The 13,336-nt window shown below is 32.6% G+C and overlaps 1 protein-coding gene across 1 annotated transcript; it reads right to left on the reverse strand.

The window, feature by feature from the left end:
- Nucleotides 1-922: 922 nt before the first annotated feature.
- Nucleotides 923-1,249, reverse strand: LOC114741258 (uncharacterized). Its single transcript, XM_028929511.1, has one exon. The coding sequence runs from the start codon at nt 1,247-1,249 to the stop codon at nt 923-925; it is 327 nt and encodes a 108-aa protein (XP_028785344.1).
- Nucleotides 1,250-13,336: the final 12,087 nt, after the last annotated feature.

The raw sequence follows: 13,336 nt of genomic DNA on the forward strand, positions 1-13,336 counted from the left end.
TAAATATGATTAATGCTGAACATAATATCTTTATGTGGGACTAAGCAGAATTGGATGAAGATCATCTTAGCTCATTCTTTCATTTTTTCCATAATTCTTATTCACACAATCAATAATTCCTCCCTCAAATATGTAAATGATAAAGTTTTCCTGTCGTGTATATGTTTTGTAAACAAATTCTTTGATAAAGATCACCTAGCCCCCCCCCTTTTTTTTTTCATTTTGCCATAATTATGATGAAGTTCCCATTCTAAAAAAAAAATGAATTTATGTTTTGTAATATTGCCTACTTGGTGATAGAGTTATATTGTTTTTAATGCTAAAGAAGTCGTGTTCAAGTTGTATATATGGAAGGTTAAGATGGAGTTGAATTTATAACCTTCTTTATATATTTTTTATTTCAGGTGGAGTTCATATTAGTTATTCTAAAAATTCTGATGGAAAATATGTTTCATAATTTTTACTTCCCACCAGCATTTGATAATATTTTGATTTTAAATAACTAGATGCTAATAATACAATGACATGGTGTTATTGAGCTACGAGCTATTTAACATAACTAAAAAGATACATTAAAATAATGACTAATGTTAATCATGAAACATATGGCATAAAGTGAACATAGGACTCAAGTTCTGTGACAACACCTAGTCTGCTAATGACAATGAACATTTTGAAATATCTCTTTGGATACAACATTAATAGTAATGTTGGTTGATTTATTATTCAAATCAATGATCAACACCTTTAAACCATCAATTCTTCTAACCCTTGACATTGCTACATATAGTTGCCCATATGAGAATATTGGCCTTGGAAGATATAAACCAACATTAGTCATTGATTGTCCTTGACTCTTTTTTATGGTCATTACAAATGAAATAATGAGGGAAAATTGCCTCCGTACCATTGTGAATGGAAGCTAAGTTTCAGATGGATTCATATCCATGCGATAGATGAGGACTTCCTGACCAATACTTATACCATTCAATGCCATAGCTTTGATGAAATGTTTACCAAAGAAAGTAGTTTGAAGTCTTGTCCCATTACAAAGACTAGAGGCTTGATCAATGTTCCTGACAAGCATGATAGGACATACTACTTTCAATGCTAATCTATAAGGAGGAAGACCAGAATAGTTGATGGTGTTTAAGAATTCAGTAGTGTATAATTCTTGGAACTCTAGATCTTGATCAGTAGCAGTTATTGAATCTGAGCTAAAGCACTCTACATATTCACCATTGAGCATTGAACAAACAGATCATTTATTTCATCAACCACCTCAACATTTGGTGTAAGGATTGCTCTATTGGTCAAGTATTCAGAATTATTGATATGGTATTTTAAGTCTAGATAAGTAACAGACACAATGGATTGAATATGATCGTCAGATGATTGGATTAGTATCTCACTTGGAATCTCAATATTCGCAATACCTTTATTTGGTAGTCCTATTTTACCTTCACCAACTTGAAGCAACCACCCTAAGAACTGTTGGACTTTCAACTTGTTATCATGATCTCCACTTGATAATAGGTGCATGTAAGTTGAAACATTCTACAATGACCCCACAGTTCAGATGAATTGACTGATGCATCAACAATATCAGCATGGCTTCCTTTCAGAACGATAGGCAATATTTGTCTCGAGTCTCCACCCATGACAACACACTTTCCCTTGAATGGATGGTCACACTTCATGATATCTTTAAATGTTCTATCAATAGCTTTAATACAGTATCTTCTAACTATAGGAGCTTCATCCAGAATAACTTTGTATTTTTGATTAGGTTAGACATTGGTGAGTTGTGTGATGTGTTGCACATTAATTCCTCAGTTATATCTATTGGTATTGCAAACCTAGAGTGAGCTATTCTGCCAGATGGTAATAACGTTGCTGCAATCCCACTTGATGCAACGTTTATCACTATTTCACCTCTTCACCTAATAATTACAGTCAATGTATTCCACAAGAATGTCTGCCCAGTACCTCTAAACCATAAACAAAAAAGAAATTTTCATTTGGTGAGTCAATTACATTCAAGATCTCATTGAATATATTCAATTACTCATTTGAAGCTCTTAACTTATCTGATTCAGATCTATAGCTTTCTCTGTCATAGTTCAGCTCCTGCAATAATAGATGGTTCCTTATATCAATATATATATATCTATGTTTTTGGCTTTGGCATTGAAGGGAAATCACTCAACAATTTTCCATTCCTCTAGAGTAACCTTTCAATTTCAATCATTGTAGCTTCCTCCTTTTCATCATCAGTTATATGAATTCCTACATTTAATGGAAATGACTTAAAGTTTATTAAGATTAATTAATAAGGATACACTAATAATTAAAAATATCATGCTATAAAATAATGATAGCTCAATAATGTACGTGATAGTCATTACCTGATAACTGCTATAAAGATCTAGAAATATACAACATATTTTCAAAAATAAGTTGCTTAGATTTCTGCCAAACTAAAAGTGGTTGTGATAAGCAGTAGCAAAGTAGCATACTAACAAAGAATTTCCTAAAGTAATGTCCAGATGCCTAGATCGAGGCCTCCTTTATTGCATCAATAAATTCTTGATCATCATTAAGCAAACCAAGGGCATAACATGCAGATTTAAAAGCTGGATGGATAATACCATTGACAGTTTTGATATCCTCATATGATTTAGGTCCTCATGCTTTGGTGATGAGAACCCGAAGATAATAGATCTCTCCCTGTGATGGTGATGCATGTGCTAATCTCCCAACTGCAAATCCTTGTTGCCTTAGTTTCCATATTCTCTAATTCTTATCAAAAGTATAGTATTGTGGAATTTATATGTATGTTTTTTTTTTTGCAAGCCCACCAAATTTGTTCAACCTTATCCATGCTAAGAACATCGATTCTTTCATCATTGGCTTGTCGAGTAATGATAATATAGATGACTTCCCAGAGTAGTAGACTACTTGCTATTTTGGCAAGTGAAAAGATAGATGCTCGACAGAAGGATATCTGTGATGAATGTCAAAAGCAAATATACGTCATGTAGCTTCACAAGGTGAAACATATCTATAATGAGATAATGTGATATTTCATCAAATGAAGTTTCTAAGTTATTTGTATCAGAATTGTTGTAAATCCTTACAACAACTCTGTCATTTCCCTTGCCAATGTACTTGAAAAGGTATTTGATTGCTCTTGACTAGTTTGTTTTTTCAACATAAACAGGAGCCCAAAATAATCTCAGCAAACATGGATTATAAGGCACAGCAAACCTGTTATCTAATGGTATGCCCTTTTTTCTATAGTCCTTCCATCTTTGTGCCTCCTATATATAGGGTACCCTTCTTCATCAACAATTGTATTGTCGACATATTTTTTTGGAAAGTACTTCGAGTATTTTTCATCTTTCACGCAAGGTGAATTCTTGTTAGAGTGTCCACATGGACCATGAATCATGTAATTAACCACAAGCTCATATAACTCATGATCTAATTCTTTATTTGGTATTTCTGTACATATTAATTTATCCACATCTTCTAGTGTTCTGGGCTTGTCATCATGTTCAAGGAAGAGAATGATATGAGCACGGGGTGATGCCTTTTTTAAGAACTCAATTGTGTATATTTTTGAAGTAATATAAAAAAATAAAATAAGATATTGCCTAACAATTATTTAAAAATTTTGTACTTCTAAATCAACCTTGTGAATAATAAAAATGTATAAAAGAATTTTATTTTGGAATAAATATGAGGTGGACTTGGTCAATTGATGATTACCTGCCTTAATTCTGCCGAATATTTTTTGTTCCCTAATGACTTTCATGAGAGCATCTAATTTCAACTTAAGTATCTTTGATAAAATTTACGGACAATTTGATTGATTAAGCTCATAATTGGTACAGTAACGCTTTACTTCCAACCAAGCAGGATTACAAGTGAATGTTAAGAATATATCTGGATAACCTATATATTTACAAATTGCCATTGCATCCTGGAAATTGTTCACTATGCTTGCACCACCTGTAAATAAAGATGGAAGAACAACTTTTCTTCCAATCATTGATGCATTATAATAGCATCAGAGATTCCCTTGTATAGGTCTGCTCTTATTTCCTTTTGATGATCTCTGATGTACTTCAATCAATCACTTTCAACCACTGTGTAGCTATCAACAATACATTGTTGGAATAATCTCCTTGCAAATGCAAAATAATAGACTCTTCATTCCTCCTGTTCATCAATCTATATGCTAGATATTTTCTAATAGTCAATTTTTTCTTCTTCTTTGTGTGGTAGAGAGATTGAGTAGAGTGCATAATATTTAGATCATAACCATTATTTTCAAAATGAAATAACAGTGGGTATTGTAATGGTAGGTATGACCTGTGAAATTCATATATTCATTTGAGCCTCCCTTATTTTTCCACAACAATAACTCTCTTGTGATATGATATGTCAAAATCACCAACTATTAGTGCAGCAACTTTTGATGATGTTAGAAGATTATAACATCTATTATCAGGGCTCGTTTGCCTTATCTAGCAAATCTTGACATCTCCTTCTTCAATATCTCATATGTATGCCTATATTTTTTGACCAATGAATTATGTTCTTCAAGACATTCTTTGATTTCATGTGCTATAGTCACATTCACTTGAGATACTTCACTGTAATTCCAATGTGATTTAAAATAAGCTGTGAGATTTAACTTCTAACCAACAACAGTGTTTTTTCTATTTTATTTTATAATAGGTTGAAAATAGATGTTAAAAAAAATTAAAAAATCATGTGACATGTAATGTATTATAGACCAATTGTTTAATAGTTAATAATTTTTTTAACAAAATAGTTACTGTTAAATATTCATTATTTAAAAATGATGAAAAAGCAAATAGGAACACATAAAAAAATTTCTATACATGTCAAAGAATACTAAAATGCATACATTATTGCAAATCACAAATATTTGGCTCTATTTTTTTTGGTGAATTATTTTTTGGTAAAAAAATATATTAAATATTGATGGTACTATTAATCTTGTAAAAGAAACATACCTGATTGCTGAAAGCTGATTTGCTATTTCATGCTCCGTATCATAAATGTATAATTGAGAGTATATTGGATCAACTCCTTCTTCAAGTAATAAACTACCTATATAGTGGTGGTTCTATCCAGATATGACAACTAGGTAAGGTCCCCCACCATTACTGTTGAGAGAATGGTTAATCATCCCCCCCATTGAAGTGAAGCAGAACATATTATTATATGCCCTAATGCTTGATTGGAACTAATTAGATTTTGGTTTACCTTTGTTAAAGAAAAGTTTACGGAGCTGTTCAGGAGGAGTCTCTAAATGAGGTACAGACACCTTACCATGGGAGTAACATATTGAAAAACTTGGCTATTCATTAGATGGAGATCTGTTAATTCTCTTATTGAACCATAGCATAGCTCTACAATATTCACATTTAAATCTTGGATCTCCCTTGAATATCTTCTAAGGCTGAAATATCTTCTTCAATATTTTCAAAAATATGTTAGTTGATTCAATGTAAATGATATAGTAAAGGACATTATATATGGATGAAACATGTACGCACCTCTTCTGAATTCATGATAAAGCTTGTGGGTTAGATTCTTAGCAAGACTTGGGACAAAGAGTTCTTTCCCCATTGGTTGAGAAATATTGAATGTCTTCCGGTAGAGTATGATTTGCAAATAAAGCTGGATTAACCTCAAAGCCTCCTTCTTTGTAAAGCGTTTGGGAATTAGTAATGTTAGCAAAAATTGGTTTAGTTGGAGTTTCATAAACCACTTTAGACCTTGTTGAGAAATGATCTTGAATTATGTTCTCTATGCCATCATGTTGAGATCCACATTCCTTCGTCTGCATTTCAACTGATGAGATATTCTAATCTGCCTTATCATCATTATCTCTTGCAAAGAAGAATACTTTAGTATGAAGAGTATATACAAATATATTTTTAAGAACGTCATAAGAAAATTTGGAGTAGTTCTAATAATGTATTGTTCTTTGTCCTCTGTTTTCTGGGCTTCTCCTTGTACTGTTCCATTTTCTCTCCCCTCAAAAAAGGCTGTTGGACTGATAAAGTTGACATGATGAATAAAAGAAGCTATAATATAAAATATGTGTTTCGGCAAACAAAAAAATGAAATAAGATATGTGATTGGTCTACCCACTAGGGAATTGTTAGCTATTGGCTACTTTATCCATACAAGAGATTAATAAGTTGGAGATCAAATATGATTTTTGATTGGCTGTATTGTTGATCACTTGGATCACACTCTAAAAAATATAAAATATGGTTGGAGTATTGTCAAAGCTTTACATTTAAAATAATTTTTTATTATTGTATATTTATAAGGATATACTCCATTGGTTCTTGAAATCATTTAGGAATCATCATTACAGTTGGCTAATTCTACACTCATATCGTAAAGAGAGAGATACATGAGTATAGAAGAATGAACTCTAGCGTATAGCATTGGGACTCTAAAATGCAATAATGATTAGGGTTGATGCCTTACCCTAAAATAGCCATGTAATTTATATGAGGTGTAAACATGATCATAGGAGAACTATATGTTATTGTACATGAAACCTAAGAAGTGATAGAAACTTTTAAAGAATAATATTCTCAGTGATAGTAGTAAAAATGGTGTACCATGTACAAATAAATATGTTTTTTTTTTCAAAACTAAACTATAAGTGAATTATGTTGATGGGTAAATATGGTGATAAAATTATTTTTTTAAAAGTTGTAACTTTGATTTTTTGAGCTTAAATTATCAATAATTGCCATTATCACACCCACATAAGATATTTCATTGTATGTGATTTTTTTTATCTTAACTTATGAATAAGCTGCTGTTGTTACATTCATATGAGAGACTTCACTATATGTGAATCCCTTTTCATTGGAATATTTTATTATAAAGGTTAGAACTTTTTCTACAAAAGTAGGTATGGGGTGTAGTTGGACGAAGAAAATTTTATGCCAAAAAGAAGTGTTGGTGATAATAATATATTTAACACAAAATATGTTAACCAAATAATATAGGAAAAATCTCAATAACATCGAACTGAAATATATAAATCCAAATTAAAGTTAAAATTTTTAATAAATTTCAATCAAGCCATCTGGCCTAACTTAGGGTTTTTAAATGTTGTAAAATAACTAAAATGCCTCTCTTTAGTCAAAAAGAAAAATTGATTATTTTATCCCCTCTAAGTAATCTCTTATCTCTTATAATTATTTTTTAGAAATAAAAACATAAATGATTTTATAGTGTCTAAAATTTGTATGTATAACTAATTTTTATTAAAATCTTAAAAATTTTAATTACTTGAAAATAGACGTGTTATCAATAATTAAGAACACCAGATATCTAATTGACATTACTGATACACTGTACGCTAGTCCCCAAAAAATTAAGATGCAGTGAAGTTAAAAAGAAATGATGACACTACTAGTGCTATCCTATTAGCCTACACATTGAAATATGCTCATAGAAAATAAAGAATAGTAATAGTAAGGAATAAATGATATGAAATAAGTAAAAATAATTTTATTATGTTAGTTTTTTAACTAAACGTCTGATTCAAAAAGTAAAAATATTTTTTATTTTATTCTGCTATGAAATATTATTTATATCAATGACAAATTTTTTAAGCAGTATATTTTGTCTAAATATTTATTTAAAGGGTACTTATATTGTGATTTAAAGTGTTTAATTAACATATTTTTGAAAGTTTTAGTTATATATATACACACAAATTTTAAACACTCTGAGAATTACTTATGCGTTTTTTAGTCTAAAAAAATAATCATAAGATATGAAGACCACTTGGAAGGAATAAGATAATTAACTTTTCTTTCTAATTAAAGATGGCATTTTGGCTATTTAGCAACATTCGAAAATCCCTAATAAGGCTACATGGTCTAATTAGAAATTTATTAAAAGTGTATATCATAATTTGGATTTAGATATTTTAGCCAGATTTTATTTAGATTCTCCTAATAATATATTTAACGTAAATAAGATGGAACACATATAATTAAAATAGCGTGTTATGGCAATCTTGAATATGATTATAACATTTGATATACTCCCAAAAATCATATGTATTGATATTAAATGTGCTATTCATTTTGCGCACCAACTATTAATATTAAATATTCAATGAACCAATGCAGAACTTTTTAACTCGTTGAGCTAGTATAAGTGTTCAGGAGAAAATCCTGAACTGTAGTCCATAGAATAAATTATTGGAAATTAATTTAGCATTTGAAAAAGGCTATAGAATTATAATTTATAAAGTATATATTAGGATGGAAAGTTTTGCATTATTTGGTTAATGTTTCTTGATCATATCTTATGGGTAATAATTTTTAATTAATTTGTTTATTAGATGAATTTAAATACATCCAGCATGAAAGAGTTATAAGTATGCATTTTGACATCGTTATTTAACATTTAATCTTATTTTTCATGATGAAATATCATTATTCTATCAGTCTATTATCGTTTCAACTTGAATATGCAGTTTTAATTTTCCATCTTAATATAAAATGACTTATGTTACATAGGTGTTTTCACAAGGATATACAGTTTAAAATTGCTATCATTGTTTTTTTATTTCTACATCTTGAAGTCTTTAAAAGTGAGACATCTAGTAAAGGGAATTGAAATTGAAATTCATTTCACAATTAAACATGAAAATGACACCATTAATTTGGTGCCTCTGAAATATGTCTAGATCACAAAAGTCTGGATGATTGAAATAGTAAACTGAATCCGAAAATTGAATTTGAAATGGTGTGACTAACATGAACAAAGCAAACAAAATGAGGCTCTTCTTCACTCAACAAACTTATTTTCTTTTTTTTATGGTTTTCAAAAGCCTGGTTGTGTTGAATGTAGGGGTTAACATGTCCGAGAGACCACTGTCATCAACCGCTTAGGACATGGTTTTGCTCAGTTTCCTCCTCTTTGCATTAGTGTCCTCTGGAGTGACAAACTGTGAAACAATCAGGTCATCATCTTCTTTTGCCTCCACAAGGACAATTTTTTAATAGGATTTTGACCACTTGAGTGAAGTCACTATATGTGAACTTTTTGATTATGTGCATATCATTAGAAAACTATGAAACACCCATGCTACTATTGGGGTGACCAATATCGAAGTCCTTGATCTGAAGTTTGACTATGACTTCCTTCCCTATGCAATCGGACAACTCTTCAGAAAATCCCATAGGCTTGCCCATCTGTTAGCATCACACAGTGTAATGTGTTAAACATGTGGTACTAATAATCAGTTGAACAAATTTATTTTTACAAAATTTTCCAAAAGAGATCACCTTAATCATTTGATCCTTGAGGCCAGTAGCAACACAGTTCAATAACTGAGAAGCTAAGCGATTGAAAAAAATGATTGAACATTTACCAGTGGAATCCCCTGCTTTGTAGTGAACTTTGAACCTATATTTATTCACCAAGCAAATATTACTTATGTGGTTAAAAAGGAATAAAGATCAGTCACTAGTAGTAAAATAATTATGGTATATTTATCTTGAAGAATATTTCACACTTCTCACTACCAGAAAAAAGGCTTTTAACGGCGGTTAAAAGTGGCTTTTAACGGCGGTTTTGAAGGCGAAGTTGTTAAAGGCGACGTTGAAAGGTCAGGAAAACACGGCGGTTTTTAACCGCCGTGAAAAGTGGACTTTCCACAGCGGTTTTATATTTAACCGCCGTGGAAAGTAAAATTTCCACGGCGGTTTTATATCTAACCGCCGTGAAAAGTGGACTTTCCATGGCGGTTAGATATAAAACCGCCGTGGAAATTTTACTTTCCACAGCGGTTTATAAATAAAACCGCCATGGAAAAGTGTTTTAACGGCGGTTATATTTATAACCGCCGTTAAAAATGATTTTTTTTTTAAATTCTGCTTTATTTTCGTGTTGACCACCCTGCAGTTTACAGTTCCAAACAAATGTAGGCAGTGCAGATCATGCAGAACACGATCAATTAGCTAGTTAATATACAGCAATGAAAATTTTTTTTACACAATTCGAAAATAGGGAAACCGGCCAATATAATAGAACTAAGTGGTTACCAAGGAACACGTATTGGCTAGGTCCAACAATTCTGAAATAGAAGTAACTACTTCTCTGTACAATGGAAATCATGAACAATATAAGAGGGAACCGAGAGAAAGCATCTAACAATGAATTTTTTGAGAAATAACCTATCTATTTGAAAGCTAAATTTCAATTTTTTCTACCAATGTTGTTGACAAAGTGTCCCTCATCAAGTTGATGTCATCCATGAGATATGGCGCAGTATTTTGAAATATCTGTTAATCAAAAATAACATAGTAAACTTAGTCAAAAATGTGAAATAAATTGAAGAACGTCATGCAACGTAACTCATCTTTACCTCGTCTAATTTCTCTGTCGTTCCTGTCTCAATTATGTCATTCATGTAGCGGATGACATAATATCCACACTCAACATGTCCTTGTTGACAACGGTACTAAAAAAATAAGATATAAAATTGAATATTAGACATTATTGATTATAAACATTAACTTTAATTCATCAAAAAATGTTTAAAAGTTAGTTCAAAACAACATATACCTGTGGAAGAATCCATGTTGGTGCTTGTCTATTTTGTTTAATCGCCACGACATTAAAAGTATGAAAAGCCCTATCAACATTATAAGAGAAAATGATATTAGAGCATGCTTGTATAAACTTCACAAGTAATAAATATATAAATAAAAACTAACGTGTCGATGACATCTTTGGTTTCTTCGGATGGACTTCCACAGAGTGAATCGAACCAGTAAACTTTGTTGTCAAAAGGGACACAAACAATTAGAGTCTAATGATAACTGCAAAAGGCAAACCATGTTAATTATAACCCGACACATACAACTTGTATATCTCAAATACAATAATATACTTACCCTTCCACGTAAGGTGCAAAATATATTAGCTTTTTGGTCTGACTCATTGTGGTCATAATGTAGATTGACCTTGCTTCCACAGTATTAAATTCTTTCTGCACCCTTTGAGGACACATAAAGCCATATGTTTTTTCAAGTCCTCCGTTTCGACAGATTTGATTAAAATGCCTGTTGTTCAAGTAAAAAACATTAGGACATGCATGAAGTATAATATGTAATAAGAAAATGATATTGTAACTTACAAAATAGCAAGCTGCATGAAGGCTATATCAAGCTCCTCAAAGTTGAGGAACTGAACGAGGTCCCTCTTGTCAATGGTGAAGTCGTATGTTATATCTGAACCCACAACCCCCAACGGCATCTTGAAAGTCACAGGCTTATCCATGTTTGGCACCATGGAATGAAGAACCTCCAAACTGGAATACATAAGCGCAACATCACTAAGAAGAGGCAAGAGTACAGGATCAGATGATGCACTCGTTGTGGCCTTCTTTGCTGCCGCCTTCTTCACCATTGGCTTTGTAATAAGTCTCTTTGGCCACAAAATGAAATGTCATTTAGCTTGGACCAAGAGTCGAACCTCATCAGTAGGATTAGGCACTGGTGTACCTCCTGACCACGAACAATCCTCTCCACTGTCACCCTTGCTTGATTGCTTGGAATTTTGTTGTCGTGAATCGTTGTGCCCATGAATGCTCGACCACTAGCAACATGAACAGGTGAATTTTCATAATCCACATAGAGAGAACACGGCATCCCATTGTCTTCGACAGGGTCAGGGCTAGGGTCAGGGTCAGACACTGTCAGTGGCTGTGTCTGATTATTACTGCCCTTTCCGCTTTTTATCACAGGTGAACCCTGAAACATAATATGAAATTAGTTAAGAAACATTAAATAAGTTTAAATGGATCAAATGAATCTTCAGAAGATTTAAAAAAGATGTGTGATTATTACCTGGGAAGGTTCAGATACTCGGGGCATCTGGAATCCGCTCGTACCTATCATCATCAAAGTCTGTTGAAACTTGGCATCGAATTCATCATGTATCTTTTGCATCTCTGCCATGTGTTGTTGACTTAGTTCAGCTCGAACTCTCTCTGTTTCTTCTTGTAGTCGTTGATCGAGCTCCTCTTTAGATACCATGTTAGCGGAGGATGATCTGGTGCTTCTTCGTGAAGCAGAGCCAAAAAATTCTTTAATACCAATCCCTTTAGGGGCCCCTCGGACTCTTCCGGGATGGTCAGCCTTTCCAATAGCAGTGGCCAAGATATCCATCTGTCCTTGAGGGATGAATGTACCTTGAGATAGTTGCTCCTCAAGTGTATCCTATATCATTAAAACAACAAATTCAATTTAAGATAATTGAAAAAACAATTAATGAAGCATAATTCTTAAATATTACTTACAATCCTCTCAGCAACAGCAGCAGACTGTGAGTAATGTATTGACCCTTTTTAATCCTCGCCGCCTTCCATTTTTCTTGGCGAGAAGGACGCTCAATAGATGGCATGTAGCCAGTAGGATCTGAAGCAGCAGCCATCTGTGCATTCTTCAGTCGTTCCTCCATCATACTTCTTTCCAACCCACCATACCCTGCACGAGACATGGTATGTGGGTATACATTCTGCTCAGATATTTGTTTGTTCTTCTGACTCAATGCCTATGACAATGAAACCAAATCGACAAAATTAGTTTAGTTAAATAAAATATGACCTGATTAAAAAATAAGTTTGAAGAAACCAAACCTGAAATGCAGGGTCTTCACGTTGCTTCACAAAATTCTCCCATGCCTCGTCGCTAATAAACTGGTATCGTTCCTTAGGATGCTCACCCTTTCTTTTTCCATTAATATAATGTGTTGTAAGCATGGACTTAAAATCCCTCCACCGTTCAGCAATTTGCTTCAACAAACGGTCTCTCATTTGTTTAGTGGCAGGAATATCAAATGTCAGCTGCATGCAATACAATAATAGCATAGAGTTATAAAGTAAATAAACAACTATAATTGAAACAAGTAGAGAAAACAATGCACAATATACCAATATATCCTCCCAAAGGTTTTTCTTCAAATCTTTGTCCACCTTCTTCCAGTTAGGAATGTCAATGCTAATTTTACTGCGTGCGAGATAACCCACATAACTAGTAAATTGAGCTCCATCCTTTCCTATAGGCTTCAGATCATCATCAAACTCCACTGTAATCCTCATAGGTTGTGTGCTCTCATCACGTAAAGCTAAATGCCTCATATGGGTTGGCCCTCTACCCTTTCTCCGGCTAGTAAAAGAGTTATCATCACCAGAACCCTGTTGACCGGATCCATCCATTTCCTGTTTAAAGAACAA

This window comes from Neltuma alba, unplaced genomic scaffold (assembly GCF_004799145.2).
Source record: "Neltuma alba isolate B1F8T4 unplaced genomic scaffold, ASM479914v2 tig00003340_pilon, whole genome shotgun sequence".
Classification (NCBI taxonomy): domain Eukaryota; kingdom Viridiplantae; phylum Streptophyta; class Magnoliopsida; order Fabales; family Fabaceae; genus Neltuma; species Neltuma alba.